At 36.6% G+C, this 26,645-nt stretch overlaps 1 protein-coding gene and 1 long non-coding RNA gene across 2 annotated transcripts in view; both read left to right on the top strand.

Moving 5' to 3' along the window:
* Window positions 1–7,887: 7,887 nt before the first annotated feature.
* On the top strand, window positions 7,888–19,618 carry LOC136252322 (uncharacterized). The gene is made up of 6 exons (XR_010699464.1): window positions 7,888–8,390; window positions 8,608–8,683; window positions 17,424–17,504; window positions 18,369–18,427; window positions 18,645–18,720; window positions 19,402–19,618. It is a non-coding gene; the product is annotated as an uncharacterized lncRNA (long non-coding RNA).
* Window positions 19,619–25,633: 6,015 nt separating this feature from the next.
* The window catches only part of LOC136252794 (interferon-induced very large GTPase 1-like), a 31,773-nt gene continuing 30,761 nt past the window's right edge, over window positions 25,634–26,645 (top strand). Inside the window, exon 1 of the mRNA XM_066045361.1 lies at window positions 25,634–25,844. Coding sequence (XP_065901433.1) covers window positions 25,733–25,844 — 112 coding nt within the window. The 5' untranslated portion in view covers window positions 25,634–25,732. The remainder of the gene's footprint in view (window positions 25,845–26,645) is intronic.

The following is a 26,645-nucleotide window of genomic DNA, read 5'->3' on the forward strand; positions in this document are numbered from 1 at the left end:
TTTACATTTATTTAGTAAATTTGCACTCTTCTAGTACTTTGCCATGCATTTCTTCAATTAAACCACATCCACTGTTTAAAGCTGGGTGATGAGTGAATCACTCCTCACCACTTTAAATACCAGTAATTCTATGCACTTAATGGACTGTGGCATGGGTCAGTCATTGTATCTTATGATCACCCTGTCAAAATAGTACTTACACTAAACACGTATGGTTGCTGTTTATCACTACGCAGTTATTATTATGCAGCCATTTAATGCACAATTGAAATTCCTAGAAAAATGGTCCATTGGTAGTAGTATATACAATCACTATCATCCAATGCTACTAGTTTGTGTTTCTTTGGAAGGATAGCAGTTATGTACATGAGAGCTGATAACTTACTGGCATGCATTATAATATAGCCACTGTGATTTATGCTCATTATTATGTTACGCATCAGTTAAATGATTAGAACTTACAAAACTTTATCACAGGCGCCTACAGTACATTCAATAAACATGCATAGTTTCTTACACAGTGGCTATATTATAATGCATGCCAGTAAGTTATCACTTCTCATGTACATAACTGCTATCCTTCCTAAGAATAACAAACTAGTAGTATTGGATGATAGTGATCGTATCTGCCACTACCAACAGATCATTTTTCTAGGAATTTCAATTGTGCATTAAATGGCTGCATAATAATAGCTGCATAAACAGCAACTATACACATTTTAGTCTGAGGACAGACTGAGATGTTTAGATGTGTACATGTATAATCATCATATGCAACTATGTGTGGGCTCAGCTGTTCTATTAAGTAATGTATAGATTGTTATGCCAATTTGTTTTAATATTTTTATATTCTGTTACAAAGATAAGATTTCTTTCTACTTTAATATTACCTGCTTTGAGTGACTTATAGTGATTTCAGTATTTTGTGGCCACCATGAAAGCTATTATGAAGCCATCTGCTGATGCTTTGTAGTTGAAGAATGTTGTAGGATGATACCTTTGTAGTTAATAGGTTTAAAACAATAAAATATCTGTCTGGGATGGTAATCACTAAATGACAAACATTTGTTATTAAAGTACCAGTATAAGAGCTAAGTACATGTAGTGTAACACTTAGCAGTCAGCCTGCAGGTTGACTGATATACACACTGTAGTGAAACATCTCTATTTGTATTTGTGTATGCTTTGGCATTTATCATCATACATACAAGTGTCCTGATTACAATGGTATTTACAAATTGACAGACAATTCTGATTTTAATGGTATTCATTACTTTGTAATGAGTTACTGGTGTTCGATTCCCTTGGTGACTTAGACAAAGAACACAAGACAGAAATAATTTCTTTATATTATATGCCTGCAAAAGTTCAACCACTTATAAATGATGTTTATTGTTCTGGTACATAGTAACATGTTTATTAGCTGTGCAGTGACTTTACATCTAATGGCATAAAAGTGTGGTCATGTGTTGATATTTGATACATGTATACATCACTGACTCACGATGAGTCAGTCTTTGAATTGCATCAGTAGTACTGGGAGTCTGGTACCAGTAGTTCAACTGGTCCAAACTCTAGGCTGTGATAGTATTTTATGTTCTAGCAACAGTTCCAGGAACTGCTAACAGTTATTTCACTATGTAAAAGTACATTATTGTAGGATCTGACAGTGGTTCATTTTTTTATTCATTTTGCATTGGCAAATAGCAGTGTTTGGACTATATTGATTCTGATTAACATAGATACAAGTGTTTAGCTGTGTTGCAATAAAAGGCTCTGCCACAATCAACCAAGGGGTGGTCTCTTTTAATCTAAGAAGCATTTGAATGTATCAAGACACACGGTAGTGTGTCGTGCGGCCCAAGAAGCCGGCGCGCCAAACCGTGAGTATATTTACAGGAAGAAAGTAAACGCGATTTTCACACCTTTGTAGCTCCGTGATTCCATATCCGATTGAAACCAAAGTTGCTACAGAAGTGTCGGCTAGGTAGGGGAGTCCACATTCCAAATTTGAAGAAAATCGCTCCATCCATTTCCGAGATACGAGCGGCCAAAGTTTGGGGTTTTTTTCTTCGTTTTTTTCTTCTACTTCTTCTTTTCGCACACTTTGCAAAATCCGCCATAAAACACGAATTCGTGCTCCAATCGGGATGAAATTTAGCACACTTAAAGGGCTCATTAAGGCGAATCTCAGTACCAAGTTTGGTAAGAATCCGATAAACGTTCACGTAGTTATGACCGATTATTTGCGTAAAATAAGGTCGAAGGTCTGTCACGCCCACAGAGTAAACCGCTTGAAGGAATGAGCTGAAAATTGCTATGTAGATGGAGTAACTATCGTAGGAGTGCCTTTTTTGTGGTTTGAAAGGAATCCAGTTAAAGGCCATCGAGATATGCCACAAAACCCAACCTGTGTCACAATTACGCGATCTATTTTTATGAATAAAAAAACTATTAGTTTTCACGACTACTAGGCAAACCGCTTAGAGCAGTGAGCTGAAAATCGGTGTGTAGCTGGAATAATTATCATAGAAAGTCCATGCAATAGTACAGAAGAATCGGATTACAAACCACTGAATTATGATCCCAAAGCCAACTACGTGTTACATATGCGAGATCGAGATATTCTAATAGAACAGTCACCCTAATAGAGCATTCAGCTAATATATTTACTCCATTATAGAATTTTATTACATTGCAAGTTATTCTGTAGGGAGTTCAGCTGCAAACAGTTAATCTTATAGACAGTTCAGCAAGAAGCAAGTCACCCTATAGAGAGTTCAGCTACAGGTATATCGCTGTAGAGATTCAGAAGAATCAGAACATTACAAGTCACACTGAAGAGAGTTCAGCTATAAACAAGTCATGCACCCTGTGGAGAGTTCGGCTACACTCTCTAGAGAGTTCAGCTACAAACAAGTCACTATGGAGAGAGTTCAGCTACAAAAAAACTACCCTGTAGAGAGTTCATCTATACAAACAAGTTAACCTATAGAGACCAGCTGCAAACAAGTAACCCTGTAGAGATTTCAGCTACAGACAAGTTACTTTATAGTTTATACAATGTTCAGCTACAAGTAAGTCACTCTGTAGAGAATTCAGCTACATACAAGTCGCTCTGTAGAGAATTTTGCTACAAACAAATCACAGCGTAGAGAGTTCAGCAACCAAAAAGCCACCTGTAAAGAGTTCAGCTATACAAACAAGTTACTCTGTAGATAGAACAGCTAGAAACAAGAGAGAGCTCAGTTAGAAGAAGTTGCCCTGTAGAGATCTCAGCTGCAAAGAAACCCTGTAGAGAGATCAACTACAAACAAATCACCTGTAGAAAGTTCAGGTGCATACAAATCACCCTATTTAGAGTTCAGCTACAATAAACAATCACTCTGTAGAGAGTTCAGCTACAAAGAAACCATCCTGTAGAGAGTTCAGCTACAAACAAGTTACCCTACAGTGAAATCAGTTTGAAACAAGAGATTTCAGCTACAAACAAATCACTCTGTAGTGAGTTCAGATATGAACAGATCACCCTGTAGAGAGCTCAGCTATACAAATCACCCTGTAGAGAGATCAGCTAGAAGCAAGTCACCTTGTAGAGAGTTCAGTGACGAAGAAACAATCCTGTAGAGAGTTCAGCTACAAAAAAATCAACCTGTAGAGAGATCAGCTATATAGACACTAGACACAATATTATAGGGAATTCGGTTACAAGCAAATCACCCTGTAGAGAGATCAGCTATACAAACAAATCACCTTGCAGTGAGTTCAGCTGCAAACAAATTACCCTGTAGAGAGATCAGCTACAAACAAAGGACCTTGCAGTGAGTTCAGCTACAAACAAATCAACCTGTAGAGATTTCAATTACAAACAAATCACCCACTGTAGAGAGATCAGCTACAACCAAATCACCCTGTAGAGAGATCAGCTACAAACAATCACCCTGTAGAGAGATCAGCTACAAACAAATCACCCTGTAGAGAGTTCAGCTACAAACAAATCAACCTGTAGAGAGATCAGCTATATAGACACTAGACACAATATTATAGGGATTTCGGTTACAAGCAAATCACCCTGTAGAGAGTTCGGCTACAAAACACATCACCCTGTAGAGAGATCAGCTACAAACAAATCACCTTGCAGTGAGTTCAGCTACAAACAATTACCCTGTAGAGAGATCAGCTACAAACAAAACACCTTGTAGAGACTTCAGCTACAAACAAATCGGCCTGTAGAGATTTCAGTTACAAACAAATCACCTACTGTAGAGAGAGCAGCTACAACCTAAATCACTCTATAGAGAGATCAGCTACAAACAAATCACCCTGTAGAGAGTTCAGCTACAAAAAAAAATCACACTGTAGAGAGATCAGCTAGAAACACATCATCCTGTAGAGAGTTCAGCTACAAACAAATCACCTTGTAGAGAGTTAAGCTACAAACAAATTACCCTGTAGAGAGATCAGCTACTAACAAAACACCGTGTAGAGACTTCAGCTACAAACAAATCAACCTGTAGAGAGATCAGCTACAAACAAAACACCGTGTAGAGACTTCAGCTACAAACAAATCAACCTGTAGAGATTTCAGTTACAAACAAATCACCCACTGTAGAGAGATCAGCTACAACCAAATCACCCTGTAGAGAGTTCAGCTACAACGAAACCACCATAATTATAGAGAGTTCAGCTACAAACAAATCACCTGTAGAGAGATCAGCTACAAACAACTCACCCTGTAGAGAGTTCAGCTAGAAGAAGTCACATTGTAGAGAGTTCAGCTACAATGAAACTCCCATGTAGAGAGTTCAGCTGCAAACAAATCACCCTGTAGAGAACTCAGCTACAAACAAATATTCCCTGTAAAAAGATCAGCTAGAAGAAGTTACCTTATAGAGAGTTCAGCTACAACAAAACCACCATATAGAGAGTTCAGCTACAAACAAATCACCTGTAGAGAGTTCAGCTACAAACAAGTCACCCTGTAGAGAGATCAGCTAGAAACAAGTCACCTTGTAGAGAGTTCAGCTAGAAGAAGTCACATTGTAGAGAGTTGAGCTACAAAGAAACCACCATGCAGAGAGTTCAGCTGCAAACAAATCACCCTGTAGAAAGTTCAGCTATGAACAGATCACCCTGTAGAGAGATCAGCTAAAAGAAGTCACCTTGTAGAGAGTTCAGCTATAAAGAAACCACCATGTAGAGGATTCAGCTGCAAACAAACACCCTGTAGAGAACTCAGCTACAAACAAATCGCCCTGTAGAAAGATCAGCTAGAAGAAGTTACCTTGTAGGGATTTCAGCTACAAACAAATCACCCTGTAGAGAGTTCAGCTACAAAGAAATCATCATGTAGAGAGTTCAGCTGCAAACAAATCATCCTGTAGAGAGTTCAGCTATGAAAAGATCACCCTGTAGAGAGTTCAGCTAGAAGAAGTCACCTTTCAGAGAGTTCAGCTACAAAGCAACCACCATGTAGAGAGTTCAGCTGCAAACACATCACCCTGTAGAGAATTCAGCTACAAACAAATCGCCCTGTAGAGAGACCAGCTAGAAACAAGTCACCCTGTAGACAGATCAGCTAGAAGAAGTTACCTTGTACAGAGTTCAGCTGCAAACAAATCACCCTGTAGAGAATTCAACTACAAACAGATAACCCTGCAGAGAGTTCAGCTAGAGTCAAGTCACCCTGTAGAGAGAATCCTGTAAAGAGTTCATCTACGTACAAGCAGATCACCCTGTAGAGAGTTCAGCTACATTTCAAGTCACCCAGTAGATAGATCAGCTGCAAATTATCCTGTGGGGATTAATTGACATGTAATAAATATATGCTCTCTTTTTATATTATGAACTCTTGATATATGCATTATATATATATATATAATTTGTACATTTACTGATAAAATCAGAATGAGTTAAAGTATTTATAAAATCTGCTTCATCGTTTTCTTTTTCCTGTGGTAAAGAAAAATATATAGGTTAAAAAGCCCCAAAGCTGGCCATAGGCTGGCTTTGGGGTATACAAATACAAAAATAAGTGAAATCTAATCAAAAACAGCCAAGCTGTAAAAAAAGGAGTGCGGCCCTTGAAAAGGCTATGGTGAAAAAAGATGTGAAATCCAAGGTGGCAGCCAAAAAAATGGCTGTGATGGTAGGTTAATGGTAAAAATTTTAATAACGACAATTCAGGTGAATTTTGTGCCAATTGACCAAGCGGCACCAAATTCACCTGAATTGTTGTTATTAAAAATTTTACCATTAACCTACCATCACAGCCATTTCTTGGCTGCCACCTTGGATTTCACATCTTTTTTCACCATAGCCTTTTCAAGGGCCGCACTCCTTGTTTTACAGCTTGGTGTTTTTGACTAGATAAATATCAACATGAAGTTTTGTCTTAGTGGTTAAGTAGAGTTACTGTAGCAATTACACATTATAGTGATGTGACTGGTTATTCATAGTATCAAAAATATATAGCTAACATACTAATTGTTTTTAGAGGAGTTTGATGTACTTGAAGGGACTAAAGAAGTAGTTTCATCCTCAGCTGCCCACATGCTCTATCACAAGGAACCATCAAGTAAGTGGGTGGCTGGGTTAGAGGCTTAGAGCATATTGATGGTACATGATCACAACCACATTAAATTTTAGAAAATATGTACTGCTATGCTACACTGATCACATTATTAACTTCTGTTGTGTTTACTTTTCTCGACATTTAGTGGATCAACAGTTGTGTGATAAAATAGAAATTTGTTGGAAATAGCTACTTTGAAATTATAACTACTTTGAAATTAAAGTACATGTATGTATGATGTTGAAAAAATCAAAGAAAGACAAGCAAGAATAGAAGACTAAGTATTTGCAATGCTTGTTGAACCTTGCATGGTACTGTAATTAATCCCTTCCTTGGGCTTTCCAATATTGTAAATCATTTAAAAGTCATTGTTAAATCAGGTAAATGAATACATATGTATATGTACACAGGGGGCGGATCCAGGGGGGGGGGGGGGGGGGCTTTGGGGGCTGAAGCCCCCCCCCTTCATATTTAGGCTTTACTTGATCAATATGCTGAGTATTATAATGAAATTTTGTCTTAGCATAATTATATGATCACTAATAATACAATTACTCAGAAAACCACCTTATAAACATCTTTCCAAGGTATTATCAGTGGATTTATGCTAAAGTTTATGCAACAAGGACCCGGATCAGCATTGGATGTGTACAAGATCGAGATATTCTAATAGAGCAGTCAGCTAACTACTCTAATAGAACATTCACTGGAAACATGTAGTTGGTTCTGTTATGGAATTTTTCCAAATCTACCTGCACCTATACATACAATGAAGTGCATTGGTCTCTTTAAAGGGCTTCATTCATCTACTTGTGTAGTTAATATGTATGGCAATACTTAATTCAGGTACACAATTTCCATTGAAAATGCTCTCAGATTCAATCTTGTATTGTTCAAATTTCAAAATTTTCCACTTTCAACATTATTATTTTAACATGCACCTATTCAGTGTTGTGCAATTGTGAGGGGGTGCATCATGTACTTGGTTGTCTGTACCTACCCAAGCTTTTCCATGAGCAAAATGCTTCAGAGAGCCATACCTATAATCTAAAAGGCAGTATATAAAATATCTACAGGTACAAAATATTATGAATTTTATGTGGAAACGTCTCCAAATTGCAGTATTTTAGCAACTATTTTTCAAAAATTTCCTGGGGGGGGGGGGGGGGGGGGGGGGGCATGCCCCCAGACCCCCTAGTTCCAGCATGCTTCCTCTACCCAAGAGATTAGACCTTGAGGTAGCCCCCCCCCCCCCCCCCCCCCCTTTTATAAATCCTAGATCCGCCCCTGGTACATTAAGTTACAATATTAAGACAGCTTTTACACTGCATTTACACTTGCCTCATATAGCATGCTAGCTCAGTTCAGCACAACTCCAGTATAAAAACCCACTTAACCAAACTGAATGAGCCAAACCAACCAGACCAGCTCTTACAAGGATCTACTGTGCCAGCAAAATATTGACCAGAAACTAAACTCACAAAATACCTTCATGTATGGTGCCTTGGCAGTATTGATTAGATATAATCAAGCCTTCTGTGCAACTTAAAACATTTCGAATAGGTTGCTATTAAATTTAAAATAAAATTCGAATTTTCTGCTAGCTGCTTGACTGATTCTTTCAAACCATCATGACTCAACAACAGCTACTGTTAAACATCGCTTCAGCCTAACAGGTGCCTTTTGGTATACCGGAGTACATACTGTACAATGTGCATATCAATACTTGGTACTGTTTTCCACCACTATCTTTTCAGCAGGCATATCATGTGAGTAATTCAGAATCCTATGCAGCCAGCCAGGGGAGTTTCTCAAAGTATGTGTTGCTAACTATACATATTATGCTTCTGATTTATGTGCTTTGCATGAGTTATGACTTACTCACTGTACACATGTATTTGTGTTATAATTCTTTATTGTTTTTCCTAAGTAGTAATGTTGGACTTTGTAAATATGTTTTGATAAGCATCCATGTAGTTCATGCATGTATCTGAGATAAATTAATCCATGTCAACCTCTTGTTTTTCAACTAGGTGTGACTGACAATATTTATGGTACTTTTACATGATTACCATCTATAACTCTGCAATTGGATTTGTGTCAAACTTGGTAAGTGAATTGGCCGGCATATACACTGTAGCTAGCTATGCCATTTGCATGTACAAAGTTTTAAGGTACACTTTTGCATTTGATAGTGACTTGGAGAATGTGCAAAATGTGGAGCATCGGAACAAGAAAAAATTAAAGCTGCACATATCCTAGGAATAACTTTACTTTAATTACTATTGGGCTTGTGGTCGTCTCAATATAGCAAGGATTTAACACCACAATTACGAGACATTATGCTTGCAAACTGAAGAGGTGGAGTTGATAAAATGGTGGTGCGCTCATCACTGTGATAAGGAAGACATGCAGTATTAACAAATTTCAGCAAACACGGACAGAAACCCAATTAATTTATTATTTAGTTATTAAGGCTTTATAGTACAAGTGCTGAAGGTCTGTATGACACCTGGTCCTACAGCCTATTTAAAGATGCTATATAAATAATTATAAGTGACTGGGCCTACGGAAACAGGGCATGACGTGTATGCATAAAACTTACTTACTTTATAAAACTTTTATGACTCATAACTTTTAATGCCTAGATGCTATGACCATGAAGTTTTCAACCCTTGCTATTTACACATTGAATTAGCTTCATCATAAAAGTTACAGAGTGCAAATATTCCAGTAATAAGATATGATCTGTTGTGTGATGGTGTGTAGATCGTGCCCACATTCATTATTTTCACATGCTTTAACCACTAGAACTATGCTATATTCATAGACTACTTGATTGGCACGAAAAGAACAATCTGGACAGTATAGAAAGGCTTAATGGTGAACCCCAAACAGACACAGCATAACTCAACACAAGATATTCTGTAGATATGTGATTTAACACATATACATACATGTATTATGTAGCTACAGTATGCCATTTTCCTGCTAATTTAAGAGTCCAGAAGAGCTTAGTGTCAATCGCAACTCCTGGTTACTATGTGTTTGCCATCCTCACTTTAATTTCAAACAAATAAGATGGCTGATGCATACAGTAGTTACACCATGCAGTATATGGATACCTACTGAGATTGAGGTAGGGTGTATATTCTTCCCTTGTCATGATCTCAGCTAGCAGCTGTTAAAATATGCAAACATAATTATGTTGAAACAGATACACTCGGGCTCGGGGGCTGCTCTATGCATGTTCTTAGTTACTCTACAACACTGTGCTATGTGACAGTGTACTGAAGTATCACAAGTTTTAAAGCCTTATATGTGAGTTCTTAGAAAGATATTTTCATGTACCTAGTATTCACTTCACAAATTTGTCAATAGAGATGAAATTTCAGATAACTCTTATTGAATTAGACAGGACTTAGAGGAGCACACAGTGATTCCTAAATCACGCAGAAAACAACACACAACATGGTATTATCTTGTTTTAAACAAAATATTTCAGATTATTTAACAGTTGACATGTAGCTGTTTGTCCTTCTCTTTCTTAACTATGTAACAACAATTACATAATGAACAGCTCCAGCAGCTGCAGTCAGTAGCATATTAACATGACACTATTGAAATGCTTATGAGATTGTCAGGGTGGCGACTGCAGTATATACAGTAATAAGAACTCATTGTTTCAATGTTGAACTCAATGTTGTTTTACAAAATTATACAGACATTACAGCCATAGCTTTAATAATTAACCCAGTATGAAATCTCCTCAAACACTTTTTATCCTGCTAGCTACCCATGCATTGACCAAATTTTTTTATATTTCTGTGCAACTTCTTATAGATAGATAACTTGATACTAAAATGCTTTAAACTACCAGCATAAATCCTTTTCGCCAAATGTGTTTATATAAGTGCATGTGCTGTGTAATGTAGCAAAATATGTACTTCAGCTTGTATGTAGTATTTAAAGGACATTACCCGTGACAATATTACTGCTTATAATTTTCAGCAAGTACTATTAAGTTTATAAGGCTTGATTATTCCATGTGCATATACGTACGTACATACATTACTATAATATTAAGTGCTATACATTTTATTTTTTTGCAAGCTTTATGAAAGAGCTGTAGCTATTGGCATTCACTGCCATCTTGTTACCATGGACTAGTTGAAGTACATGTCTACATTTATTTAGTACATTTGCACTTTTCTAGTACTTTGCCATGCATTTCTTCAATTAAACCACATCCACTGTTTAAAGCTGGGTGATGAGTGAATCACTCCTCACCACTTTAAATACCAGTAATTCTATGCACTTAATGGACTGTGGCATGGGTCAGTCATTGTATCTTATGATCACCCTGTCAAAATAGCACTTACACTAAACACATATGGTTGCTGTTTATCACTACGCAGTTATTATTATGCAGCCATTTAATGCACAATTGAAATTCCTAGAAAAATGGTCCATTGGTAGTAGTATATACAATCACTATCATCCAATGCTACTAGTTTGTGTTTCTTTGGAAGGATAGCAGTTATGTACATGAGAGCTGATAACTTACTGGCATGCATTATAATATAGCCACTGTGATTTATGCTCATTATTATGTTACGCATCAGTTAAATGATTAGAACTTACAAAACTTTATCACAGGCGCCTACAGTACATTCAATAAACATGCATAGTTTCTTACACAGTGGCTATATTATAATGCATGCCAGTAAGTTATCACCTCTCATGTACATAACTGCTATCCTTCCAAAGAATAACAAACTAGTAGTATTGGATGATAGTGATCGTATCTGCCACTACCAACAGATCATTTTTCTAGGAATTTCAATTGTGCATTAAATGGCTGCATAATAATAGCTGCATAAACAGCAACTATACACATTTTAGTCTGAGGACAGACTGAGATGTTTAGATGTGTACATGTATAATCATCATATGCAACTATGTGTGGGCTCAGCTGTTCTATTAAGTAATGTATAGATTGTTATGCAATTATTCCAATTTGTTTTAATATTTTTATATTCTGTTTACAAAAATAATATTTCTTTCTACTTTTATTACCTGCTTTGCGTGACTTATAGTGATTTCAGTATTTTGTGGCCACCATGAAAGCTATTATGAAGCCATCTGCTGATGCTTTGTAGTTGAAGAATGTTGTAGGATGATACCTTTGTAGTTAATAGGTTTAAAATAATAAAATATCTGTCTGGGATGGTAATCACTAAATGACAAACATTTGCTATTAAAGTACCAGTATAAGAGCTAAGTACATGTAGTGTAACACTTAGCAGTCAGCCTGCAGGTTGTCTGATATACACACTGTAGTGAAACATCTCTATTTGTATTTGTGTATGCTTTGGCATTTATCATCATACATACAAGTGTCCTGATTACAATGGTATTTACAAATTGACAGACAATTCTGATTTTAATGGTATTCATTACTTTGTAATGAGTTACTGGTGTTCGATTCCCTTGGTGACTTAGACAAAGAACACAAGACAGAAATAATTTATATTATATGCCTGCAAAAGTTCAACCACTTATAAATGATGTTTATTGTTCTGGTACATAGTAACATGTTTATTAACTGTGCAGTGACTTTACATCTAATGGCACAAAAGTGTGGTCATGTGTTGATATTTGATACATGTATACATCACTGACTCATGATGAGTCAGTCTTTGAATTACATAGTACTGGGAGTCTGGTACCAGTAGTTCAACTGGTCCAAACTCTAGGCTGGGATAGCATTTTATGGTCTAGCAACAGTTCCAGGAACTGCTAACAGTTATTTCATTGTTAGTAACTATGTAAAAGTACATTATTGTAGGATCTGACAGTGGTTCATTTTTTTATTCATTAGGCATTGGCAAATAGCAGTGTTTGGACTATATTGATTCTGATTAACATAGATACAAGTGTTTAGCTGTGTTGCAATTAAAAGGCTCTGCCACAATCAATCAAGGGGTGGTCCCTTTTAATCTAAGAAGCATTTGAATGTATCAAGACACACGGTAGTGTGTCGTGCGGCCCAAGAAGCCAGCGCGCCACACCGTGAGTATATTTACAGGAAGAAAATAAACGCGATTTTCACACCTTTGTAGCTCCGTGATTCCTTATACGATTGCAACCAAAGTTGCTACAGAAGTGCCGGCTAGGTAGAAGAGTCCACATTCCAAATTTGAAGAAAATCGCTCCATCCATTTCCGAGATACGAGCGGCCAAAATTTGGGTTTTTTTCTTCGTTTTTTTCTTCTTCTACTTCTTCATTTCGCACACTTTGCAAAATCCGCCATAAAACACGAATTCGTGCTCCAATCGGGCTGTAATTTAGCACACTTAAAGGGCTCATTAAGGCGAATCTCAGTACCAAGTTTGGTAAGAATCCGATAAACGTTCACGGAGTTATGACCGATTATTTGTGTAAAATAAGGTCGAAGGTCTGTCACGCCCACAGTGTAAACCGCTTGAAGGAATGAGCTGAAAATTGCTATGTAGATGGAGTAACTATCGTAGGAGTGCCTTTTTTGTGGTTTGAAAGGAATCCAGTTAAAGGCCATCGAGATATGCCACAAAACCCAACCTGTGTCACAATTACGCGATCGATTTTTATGAATAAAAAAACTATTAGTTTTCATGCCTACTAGGCAAACCGCTTAGAGCAGTGAGCTGAAAATCGGTGTGTAGCTGGAATAATTATCATAGAAAGTCCATGCAATAGTACAGAAGAATCGGATTACAAACCACTGAGTTATGATTCCAAAGCCAACTACGTGTAACATATGCGAGATCGAGATACTCTAATAGAACAGTCACCCTAATAGAGCATTCAGCTAATATATTTACTCCATTATAGAATTTTATTACATTGCAAGTTATTCTGTAGGGAGTTCAGCTGCAAACAGTTAATCTTATAGACAGTTCAGCAAGAAGCAAGTCACCCTATAGAGAGTTCAGCTACAGGTATATCGCTGTAGAGATTCAGAAGAATCAGAACATTACAAGTCACACTGAAGAAGTTCAGCTATAAACAAGTCATGCACCCTGTGGAGAGTTCGGCTACACTCTCTAGAGAGTTCAGCTACAAACAAGTCACTGTGGAGAGAGTTCAGCTACAAAGAAACTACCCTGTAGAGAGTTCATCTATACAAACAAGTTAACCTATAGAGACCAGCTGCAAACAAGTAACCCTGTAGAGATTTCAGCTACAGACAAGTTACTTTATAGTTTATACAATGTTCAGCTACAAGTAAGTCACTCTGTAGAGAATTCAGCTACATACAAGTCGTTCTGTAGAGAATTTTGCTACAAACAAATCACAGTGTAGAGAGTTCAGTAACCAAAAGCCACCTGTAAAGAGTTCAGCTATACAAACAAGTTACTCTGTAGATAGAACAGCTAGAAACAAGAGAGAGCTCAGTTAGAAGAAGTTGCCCTGTAGAGATGTCAGCTGCAAAGAAACCCTGTAGAGAGATCAACTACAAACAAATCACCCTGTAAAAAGTTCAGGTACATACAAATCACCCTATGTAGAGTTCAGCTACAAAAAACAATCACTCTGTAGAGAGTTCAGCTACAAAGAAACCATCCTGTAGAGAGTTCAGCTACAAACAAGTTACCCTACAGTGAAATCAGTTTGAAACAAGAGATTTCAGCTACAAACAAATCACTCTGTAGTGAGTTCAGATATGAACAGATCACCCTGTAGAGAGCTCAGCTATACAAGTCACCCTGTAGAGAGATCAGCTAGAAGCAAGTCACCTTGTAGAGAGTTCAGTGACGAAGAAACAATCCTGTAGAGAGTTCAGCTACAAAAAAATCAACCTGTAGAGAGATCAGCTATATAGACACTAGACACAATATTATAGGGAATTCGGTTACAAGCAAGTCACCCTGTAGAGAGATCAGCTATACAAACAAATCACCTTGCAGTGAGTTCAGCTGCAAACAAATTACCCTGTAGAGAGATCAGCCACAAACAAAGGACCTTGCAGTGAGTTCAGCTACAAACAAATCAACCTGTAGAGATTTCAATTACAAACAAATCACCCAATGTAGAGAGATCAGCTACAACCAAATCACCCTGTAGAGAGATCAGCTACAAACAATCACCCTGTAGAGAGATCAGCTACAAACAAATCATCCTGTAGAGAGTTCAGCTACAAACAAATCAACCTGTAGAGAGATCAGCTATATAGACACTAGACACAATATTATAGGGAATTCGGTTACAAGCAAATCACCCTGTAGAGAGTTCAGCTACAAACACATCACCCTGTAGAGAGATCAGCTACAAACAAATCACCTTGCAGTGAGTTCAGCTACAAAGAAATTACCCTGTAGAGAGATCAGCTACAAACAAAACACCTTGTAGAGACTTCAGCTACAAACAAATCAGCCTGTAGAGATTTCAGTTACAAAGAAATCACCCTCTGTAGAGAGAGCAGCTACAACCTAAATCACTCTGTAGAGAGATCAGCTACAAACAAATCACCCTGTAGAGAGTTCAGCTACAAAAAAAATCACCCTGTAGAGAGATCAGCTAGAAACACATCATCCTGTAGAGAGTTCAGCTACAAACAAATCACCTTGTAGAGAGTTAAGCTACAAACAAATTACCCTGTAGAGAGATCAGCTACAAACAAAACACCGTGTAGAGACTTCAGCTACAAACAAATCAACCTGTAGAGATTTCAGTTACAAACAAATCACCCACTGTAGAGAGATCAGCTACAACCAAATCACCCTGTAGAGAGTTCATCTACAACGAAACCACCATATAGAGAGTTCAGCTACAAACAAATCACCTGTAGAGAGATCAGCTACAAACAACTCACCCTGTAGAGAGTTCAGCTAGAAGAAGTCACATTGTAGAGAGTTCAGCTACAATGAAACTCCCATGTAGAGAGTTCAGCTGCAAACAAACCACCCTGTAGAGAACTCAGCTACAAACAAATATGCCCTGTAAAAAGATCAGCTAGAAGAAGTTACCTTATAGAGAGTTCAGCTACAACAAAACCACCATAATAGAGTTCAGCTACAAACAAATCACCTGTAGAGAGTTCAGCTAGAAACAAGTCACCCTGTAGAGAGATCAGCTGGAAACAAGTCACCTTGTAGAGAGTTCAGCTAGAAGTCACATTGTAGAGAGTTCAGCTACAAAGAAACTACCATGTAGAGAGTTCAGCTATGAATAGATCACCCTGTAGAAAGATCAGCTAGAAACAAGTCACCCTGTAGAGAGTTCAGCTAGAAGAAATTACCTTGTAGAGAGTTCAGCTACAAAGAAACCACCATGTAGAGAGTTCAGCTGCAAACAAATCGCCCAGTAGAAAGTTCAGCTATGAACAGATCACCCTGTTGAGAGTTCAGTTAGAAACAAGTCATCCTGTAGAGAGATCACCTAGAAGTATCACCTTGTAGAGAGTTCAGCTATAAACAAATCACATGTAGATAATTCAGCTACAAACAAATCACCCTGTAGAGAGATCAGCTAAAAGAAGTCACCTTGTAGAGAGTTCAGCTATAAAGAAACCACCATGTAGAGGATTCAGCTGCAAACAAACACCCTGTAGAGAACTCAGCTACAAACAAATCACCCTGTAGAAAGATCAGCTAGAAGAAGTTACCTTGTAGGGATTTCAGCTACAAACAAATTACCCTGTAGAGAGTTCAGCTACAAAGAAATCACCATGTAGAGAGTTCAGCTGCAAACAAATCATCCTGTAGAGAGTTCAGCTATGAAAAGATCACTATGTAGAGAGTTCAGCTAGAAGAAGTCACCTTTTAGAGAGTTCAGCTACAAAGCAACCACCATGTAGAGAGTGCAGCTGCAAACACATCACCCTGTAGAGAATTCAGCTACAAACAAATCGCCCTGTAGAGAGACCAGCTAGAAACAAGACACCCTGTAGACAGATCAGCTAGAAGAAGGTACCTTGTACAGAGTTCAACTGCAAATAAATCACCCTGCTGCAGAGAGTTCAGCTAGAGTCAAGTCACCCTGTAGAGAGAATCCTGTAAAGAGTTCATCTACGTACAAGCAGATCACCCTGTAGAGAGTTCAGCTACATTTCAAGTCACCCAGTAGAGAGATCAGCTGAAACTTATCCTGTGGGGATTAATTGACATGTAATAAATATATGCTCTCTTTTTATATTATGAACTCTTGATATATGCATTATATATATAATTTGTACATTTACTGATAAAATCAGAATGAGTTAAAGTATTTATAAAATCTGCTTCATCTTTTTCTTTTTCCTGTGGTAAAGAAAAATATATAGGTTAAAAAGCCCCAAAGCTGGCCATAGGCTGGCTTTGGGGTATACAAATACAAAAATAAGTGAAATCTAATCAAAAACAGCCAAGCTGTAAAAAAAGGAGTGCGGCCCTTGAAAAGGCTATGGTGAAAAAAGATGTGAAATCCAAGGTGGCAGCCAAAAAAATGGCTGTGATGGTAGGTTAATGGTAAAAATTTTAATAACGACAATTCAGGTGAATTCTGTGCCAATTGACCAAGCGGCACCAAATTCACCTGAATTAATTCACCTGAATTGTCGTTATTAAAATTTTTACCATTAACCTACCATCACAGCCATTTCTCGGCTGCCACCTTGGATTTCACATCTTTTTTCACCATAGCCTTTTCAAGGGCTGCACTCCTTTTTTTACAGCTTAGCTGTTTTTGACTAGATAAATATCAACATGAATTCGAAGTTTTGTCTTAGTGGTTAAGTAGAGTTACTGTAGCAATTACACATTATAGTGATGTGACTGGTTATTCATAGTATCAAAAATATATAGCTGACATACTAATTGTTTTTAGAGGAGTTTGATGTACTTGAAGGGACTAAAGAAGTAGTTTCATCCTCAGCTGCCCACATGCTCTATCACAAGGAACCATCAAGTAAGTGGGTGGCTGGGTTAGAGGCTTAGAGCATATTGATGGTACATGATCACAACCACATTAAATTTTAGAACATGTACTGCTATGCTACACTGATCACATTATTAACTTCTGTTGTGTTTACTTTTCTCGACATTTAGTGGATCAACAGTTGTGTGATAAAATAGAAATTTGTTGGAAATAGCTACTTTGAAATTATAACTACTTTGAAATTAAAGTACATGTATGTATGATGTTGAAAAAATCAAAGAAAGACAAGTAAGAATAGAAGATTAAGTATTTACAATGCTTGTTGAACCTTGCATGGTACTGTGATTAATCCCTTCCTTGGGCTTTCCAATATTGTAAATCATTTAAAAGTCATTGTTAAATCAGGTAAATGAATACATATGTATATGTACATTAAGTTACAACATTAAGACAGCTTTTACACTGCATTTACACTTGCCTCATATAGCATGCTAGCTCAGTTCAGCACAACTCCAGTATAAAAACCCACTTAACCAAACTGAATGAGCCAAACCAACCAGACCAGCTCTTACAAGGATCTACTGTGCCAGCAAAATATTGACCAGAAACTAAACTCACAAAATACCTTCATGTATGGTGCCTTGGCAGTATTGATTAGATATAATCAAGCCTTCTGTGCAACTTAAAACATTTCGAATAGGTTGCTATTAAATTTAAAATAAAATTCGAATTTTCTGCTAGCTGCTTGACTGATTCTTTCAAACCAGCATGACTCAACAACAGCTACTGTTAAACATCGCTTCAGCCTAACAGGTGCCTTTTGGTATACCGGAGTACATACTGTACAATGTGCATATCAATACTTGGTACTGTTTTCCACCACTATCTTTTCAGTAGGCATATCATGTGAGTAATTCAGAATCCTATGCAGCCAGCCAGGGGAGTTTCTCAAAGTATGTGTTGCTAACTATACATATTATGCTTCTGGTTTATGTGCTTTGCATGAGTTATGACTTACTCACTGTACACATGTATTTGTGTTATAATTCTTTATTGTTTTTCCTAAGTAGTAATGTTGGACTTTGTAAATATGTTTTGATAAGCATCCATGTAGTTCATGCATGTATCTGAGATAAATTAATCCATGTCAACCTCTTGTTTGCCCACTAGGTGTGACTGACAATATTTATGGTACTTTTACATGATTACCATCTATAACTCTGCAATTGGATTTGTGTCAAACTTGGTAAGTGAATTGGCCGGCATATACACTGTAGCTAGCTATGCCATTTGCATGTACAAAGTTTTAAGGTACACTTTTGCATTTGATAGTGACTTGGAGAATGTGCAAAATGTGGAGCATCGGAACAAGAAAAAATTAAAGCTGCACATATCCTAGGAATAACTTTACTTTAATTACTATTGGGCTTGTGGTCGCCTCAATATGGCCAGGATTTAACACCACAATTACGAGACATTATGCTTGCAAACTGAAGAGGTGGAGTTGATAAAATGGTGGTGCGCTCATCACTGTGATAAGGAAGACATGCAGTATTAACAAATTTCAGCTAACATGGACAGAAACCCAATTAATTTATTATTCAGTTATTAAGGCTTTATAGTACAAGTGCTGAAGATCTGTATGACACCTGATCCTACAGCCTGTTTAAAGATGCTATATAAATATAAGTGATTGGGCCTACAGAAATAGGGCATGTGTACACACAAAACTTACTTACCTTTTAAAACTTTTGTGACTCATAACTTTTAATGTCTTGACGCTATGACCATGACATTTTCAACCCTAGCTGTTTACACATTGAATTAGCTTTATCATAAAAGTTACAGAGTGCAAATATTCCAGTACTAAGATATGATCTGTTGTGTGATGGTGTGTAGATTGTGCCCACATTCATTATTTTCACAGGCTTTAACTACTGGAACTATGCTATATTCATAGACTACTTGATTTACACAAAAAGAACAATCTGGACAGTATAAAAAGGCTTAATGGTGAACCCCAAACAGATACAGCATAACTCAACACAAGATATTCTGTAGATATTTGATTTAACACATATACATACATGTATTATGTAGCTACAGTATGCCATTTTTCTGCTAATTTAAGAGTCCAGAAGAGCTTAGTGTCAATCGCAACTCCTGGTTACTATGTGTTTGCCATCCTCACTTTAATTTCAAACAAATAAGATGGCTGATGCATACAGTAGTTACACCATGCAGTATATGGATACCTACTGAGATTGAGGTAGGGTGTATATTCTACCCTTGTCATGATCTCAGCTAGCAGCTGTTAAAACATGCAAACATAATTATGTTGAAACAGATACACTCCGGCTCGGGGGCTGTTCTATGTATGTTCTTAGTTACTCTACAACACTGTGCTATGTACAGTGTACTGAAGTATCACAAGTTTAAAGCCTTATGATGTGAGTTCTTAGAAAGATATTTTTATGTACCTAGTATTCACTTAACAAATTTGTCAATGGAGATGAAAGTTCAGATAACTCTTATTGAATTAGACAGGATTTAGAGGAGCACACAGTGATTCCTGAATCACACGGAAAGCAATACACAATATGGTATTATCTTGTTTTAAACAAAATATTTCAGATTATTTAACAGTTGACATGTAGCTGTTTGTCCTTCTTTTTCTTAACTATGTAACAACAATTACATAATGAACAGTTCCAGCAGCTGCAGTCAGTAGCATATTTAACATGACACTATTGAAATGCTTATGAGATTGTCAGGGTGGCGACTGCAGTATATACAGTAATAAGAACTCATTGTTTCAATGTTGAACTCAATGTTGTTTTACAAAATTATGCAGACATTACAGCCATAGCTTTTATAATTAACCCAGTATGAAATCTCCTCAAACACTTTTTATCCTGCTAGCTACCCATGCATTGACCAATTTTTTTAATATTTCTGTGCTACTTCTTATAGAGAGATAACTTGATACTAAAATGCTTTAAACTATCAGCATAAGCCCTTTTCGCCAAATGTGTTTATATAGGTGCATGTGCTGTGTAATGTAGCAAAATATGTACTTCAGCTTGTATGTAGTATTTAAAGGATGTTACCCGTGACAATATTACTGCTTATAATTTTCAGCAAGTACTATTAAGTTTATAAGGCTTGATTATTCCATGTGCATATACGTACGTACATGCATTACTATAATATTAAGCGCTATGCATTAATTTTTATTTTTTGCAAGCTTTATGAAAGAGCTGTAGCTATTAGCATTCACTGCCATCTTGTTATCATGGACTAGTTGAAGTACATGTCTACATTTATTTAGTACATTTGCACTTTTCTAGTACTTTGCCATGTATTTCTTCAATTAAACCACATCCACGTGCACTGTTTAAAGCTGGGTGATGAGTGAATCTCTCCTCACCACTTTAAATACCAGTAATTCTATGCACTTAATGGACTGTGGCATGGGTCAGTCATTGTATCTTATGATCACCCTGTCAAAATAGCACTTACACTAAATGTGTATGGTTGCTGTATATCACTACGCCGCCGTTATTATTATGCAGCCATTTAATGCACAATTGAAATTCCTAGAAAAATGGTCCATTGGTAGTGGTATATACAATCACTATCATCCAATGCTACTAGTTTGTGTTTCTTTGGAAGGATAGCAGTTATGTACATGAGAGCTGATAACTTACTGGCATGCATTATAATATGTGACCCGGTCTGCGAAAAGGGCTCTTATAGCCTTTCCAATTGCATATATATGGTAACCCATAACTTGACTGGTGAATATGGTACAAGCCTACAATTTGGTCACTCATCAACCCTAACCTGGCAGTAGCTGTGGGTGTAATTACATGGTGATAGCTTTAGTAGATTAGGAGTTATGATTAGCCAAACATGGATAATTGGAAAGGCTATAAGAGCCCTTTTCGCAGACCGGGTCACATATAGCCACTGTGATTTACGCTCATTATTATGTTACGCATCAGTTAAATGATTAGAACTTGCAAAACTTTATCACAGGCACCTACTGTACATTCAATAAACATGCATAGTTTCTTACACAGTGGCTATATTATAATGCATGCCAGTAAGTTATCACCTCTCATGTACATAACTGCTATCCTTCCAAAGAATAACAAACTAGTAGTATTGGATGATAGTGATCGTATCTGCCACTACCAACAGATCATTTTTCTAGGAATTTCAATTGTGCATTAAATGGCTGCATAATAATAGCTGCATAAACAGCAACTATACACATTTTAGTCTGAGGACAGACTGAGATGTTTAGATGTGTACATGTATAATCATCATATGCAACTATGTGTGGGCTCAGCTGTCCTATTGAGCAATGAATAGATTGTTATGCAATGATTCCAATTTGTTTTAATATTTTTATACTCTGTTACAAAGATAAGATTTCTTTCTACTTTAATATTACCTGCTTTGAGTGACTTATAGTGATTTCAGTATTTTGTGGCCACCATGAAAGCTATTATGAAGCCATCTGCTGATGCTTTGTAGTTGAAGAATGTTGTAGGATGATACCTTTGTAGTTAATAGGTTTAAAATAATAAAATATCTGTCTGGGATGGTAATCACTAAATGACAAACATTTGTTATTAAAGTACCAGTATAAGAGCTAAGTACATGTAGTGTAACACTTAGCAGTCAGCCTGCAGGTTGACTGATATACACACTGTAGTGAAACATCTCTATTTGTATTTGTGTATGCTTTGGCATTTATCATCATACATACAAGTGTCCTGATTACAATGGTATTTACAAATTGACAGACAATTCTGATTTTAATGGTATTCATTACTGTGTAATGAGTTACTGGTGTTCGATTCCCTTGGTGACTTAGACAAAGAACACAAGACAGAAATAATTTCTGTATAATATTATTATATGCCTGCAAAAATTCAACCACTTATAAATGATGTTTATTGTTCTGGTACATAGTAACATGTTTATTAACTGTGCAGTGACTTTACATCTAATGGCATAAAAGTGTGGTCATGTGTTGATATTTGATACATGTATACATCACTGACTCATGATGAGTCAGTCTTTGAATTACATAGTACTGGGAGTCTGGTACCAGTAGTTTAACTGGTCCAAACTCTAGGCTGGGATAGTATTTTATGGAGTTCCAGGAACTGCTAACAGTTATTTCACTATGTAAAAGTACATTATTGTAGGATCTGACAGTGGTTCATTTTTTTATTCATTTTGCATTGGCAAATAGCAGTGTTTGGACTATATTGATTCTGATTAACATAGATACAAGTGTTTAGCTGTGTTGCAATTAAAAGGCTCTGCCACAATCAACCAAGGGGTGGTCCCTTTTAATCTAAGAAGCATTTGAATGTATTGTATATTACAAACAGATTTGATACATTATGTACCCAATCCCTAGTCACAATGTAGTACTCCATGTGTAGTTATGTACACACAATGTAGCTATGTTCCAGGGTTTATAAAATAATTTAAGCATAGCATCATGAAATGAAACAAAGGTATTTATTTAAAGCCTGGTGTCTATGGTGATTGAATTAGCTTAACAGGTTTCTATTGCATGAATACTATAGATGTGGTCCAAAGGTGCATACCCAAGACTGATTCTAAGAAATTCTATTTGCAGAAGAATGCTTTGGTCTGGAAGCAGTTCTTGGAACTCTTTAAATAGTTGTCTTATTGCTTGATGTACAATAGTCTGTCAGTCAGTCAGTTTTTTTTTTCCTTTTAAGGCCATTTTGTGGTACACAATGGCTTAATGATATTGCTCAGTCATTTGCCCAGCTCTATAGACTTAAGGTAATTGATATTAAGTAGCCAAGGTATAGCTATATTGCAGTATTTGTGCTGTTGCATACATTGTAGCCTACTACACACGTCCACTGAACATCTGAAACAAGCATCCATGTATTGCAACATTTGCATTTGAGTAGTTCAAGGTGTATTACTGACAATGACATAACTTGACTAAGTGTAAAGTGTTCCTGGAGGACCAAACATTCTTAAACAAAATAGGATTTCCTAGAATTGGTCTTGGGTATGTACCTTTGGAACTACATCTATGGTATTCATGTAATAGGAAGCTATTAAGCAAACTCATTTGTGCAATCATTGAACAACCTGCTCAGCTGTTTGTTAATAAATATTTTTGTGCGCACCACAGCTTAAAGATGCTTTGCTTTATTATTTTTATTTTTATGCATACATGCATATAGATAAGTGGAGCACTTCTTGAATAATTATTATGATGTATGAAAATGTGCTTGGCATTTCCAGCTTATCTAACCAACTATCAGCAAAAGACCAAGGTTCTACCTTTACCCTTTGTCATTTGCTGTCCGATAATGCAAGAAACTTAATTTTCCTACATTTTAAATTTCAACTGATGATGTTTATCACCTTGCTTGACAGAGATAATACATTTCTCTGTTGCTGAGTCTGGCAAGTGAATCTCCAGTGTATAGGAAACTGACCCCTCAAAATAGAAATGGTGATGTGTAGAGACTTTAGGACACTTGTCAATGGTCACAGCCTATTTGTTAACAATTATGTACATCTATCTTGTTACATCAGCAATATTATTTATATGATGATCCCAACTGAGATGTTTAGGATAGGTATTCAAATGTATATAATTGTCAATTAGAACTTCAACTTCACCAAAAAACAACAATGAGTGGTAATGCACATGGCTTATTTCTCTAAGTGCACAATCCAACTGAAATAAAATTTACTATCTACAGGGTAATTATCTAAAACAATAATAATAATACTCTTGTTTTATTAGACCAGGAAATTGCTTTAGATGATAGTCTGGCTGCTAGCCAAACTGTTATCCTGTTGAGACAAGTATATTTTGTTCTAAGAAATACAATTAATTATACTGTTTTCCAAAAAAACCTTCAGGAGTGTTCTGTGGTGCTTCCCTGTGGTGCTTCCACACTCCACAAGGGTGTAATAAATCTCCCCATAGAGGTGTTCAGCAACACTCTGAGGATATGTTCTAATTCTGAAATGAAAATTCTTGTGAGGGTCATAGGGATGTCGCCAATAATGCAAACACAATCACATCTCTGACAACGTAAAGCACTGAAGCTCTGCTGCAATGGAAGATGTAACACAATATAAACTCAGCACACTTTCATCAATGACATGATCTGATTATTCTTTGGCAGTAAATGTTGTATAATCTGTATCTGTTTTGATTGAAGACTTTATCAAGTAAAGTTACCAAATTGTACACCATATCGCTGTGCTAAAATACCCCAAAAGTGTAGGTACAGTAGATCACCACCACTGAATTTCATTTTTATACTCCTATACATAATAATGTGTACGTGACAGATTTCTGTATTGACTATGGTGTGTCTCTAGACTCTATATTGTACAGAGTGTACTACTGTACAGAATGTACATTGCATGCTGCAAAAATTAATTAAGAGATCCTTACGTATCAACAAAATTGTTATGGCACCAAAATTAATGTTGTGCCAACATATGTGACCGGGCCTGCGAAAATAGGACATGTGGGCACATAAAATTAGCCAGATTTTTCAAGCTTTAATGGCTCATAACTTTTGAAAGTATTATGTTATGGCCACAACACTTTCAGCATTCATTACCCATTTAATTAGCTTTATAATACAAGTTACAGAATGCAAATATTCTATTCCATTACTGAGATATGGCCTGTTATATGACGGAATGTAGTTTGTGCCCACATGCCCTATTTTTGCAGGCCCGGTCACATATTATGATTATGGTCTATAATGTTATGCCAACACACTCACATATATACATACAGTGTACAAGCTGAGTGAAAACAAAGTAGTATCTACTATTATACAACTGAGATAACAGAGTTCATGTCTCTTCATGATCAACACACATTTTTACAAACAGAGCTACATGCCCTGGACAGGCACATACTTTATTCAGCAACCACAATTGTTCTGAGATATTTGCAAGGTACATTGCGTTTACTACACAGCTGTATCTGCATAGCTACAGTAAGAAAATGCGTTATATGGATTCATGCATGCATGCAGCTGATATGGCATGCAAGTGAGTGATATAAAAATTGCTCAGTAGCATGCACACAGCAGTTTGCGAGCTAAGTTATTATACTTCTTGGTTGCCTCACCTGATGTCAGCAGTACGTGAAAAAAATTCAAAGTAAACTGCAGCTAATCCAGTCACAACTTGCTGTAGCCATCATGTCTGGCTCACCACTGCCTGGGCAGCATGTCAAAGCATTCAGCTGTGATGAACTGGTTGTGTGGCTAAAAGCACACAATGTGAAACCAGAATCATGTCAAACATTTGAAGGTATAATAATATCAAATGTATAGCTACATGGAGTTGTTGCTATGTAGTTACTTTTAGCAAGCGATGTGTTTAGTGCAAATGCAAATTTATCTAGCTAATTATACAAGTGATACAATGAACAGTGTCTAGGTGATTATGGAGAAATGTGTTTTCTTACCATTTTAGCACAAGCTAAGCATTTGTGACCAAATTTGACAAAACAAGGCTTCCACACACATCAAATTTTCTGACTTTAACAAACTGTAACTTGACTACTCAGTAAGCCATTTACCTAATATTTTTACACAATTCTTTCCCAGTACTGCCAAATAACAGGTCAAAATTTTAAACAGATTGCATGTTCCTACATTGAGTTATTGTCCTTCAAAGTCATAAAACTGGATGTGTGTGGAAGCCTTGTTTTGTCAAATTCGGTCACATTTAGTATCATGCTCTGTTATAATCTCCTCAGTGACATAGAGTCTACTCACATGCACATGTCAGGTAACATATTATTTCATATATTTACAGCTCACTGCAACCGTTGACTTCTTTCACAGCATAATTCATATCCATACAAATACTGCCTGTATTTACTTTGTCTATGTGTGTGTTGACACTACTAGTCCAAAATGTTTACTTAAGCTCAAACAAAAGCATACTGAATAGCTAGCACTAGAATTTATAGATTTGTGGTCCATTTTGCCTTGGTATATGTAGGAAGTTTTTATAAAATTAGTTTTCCAATACTGACTAAAGACAGAGTTAGTATAAGTATTGGAACACTATTTATGCTGTGTTTATTATGATATTTAAAGTTAG

This window comes from Dysidea avara, chromosome 4 (genome assembly GCF_963678975.1).
Source record: "Dysidea avara chromosome 4, odDysAvar1.4, whole genome shotgun sequence".
NCBI lineage: Eukaryota > Metazoa > Porifera > Demospongiae > Dictyoceratida > Dysideidae > Dysidea > Dysidea avara.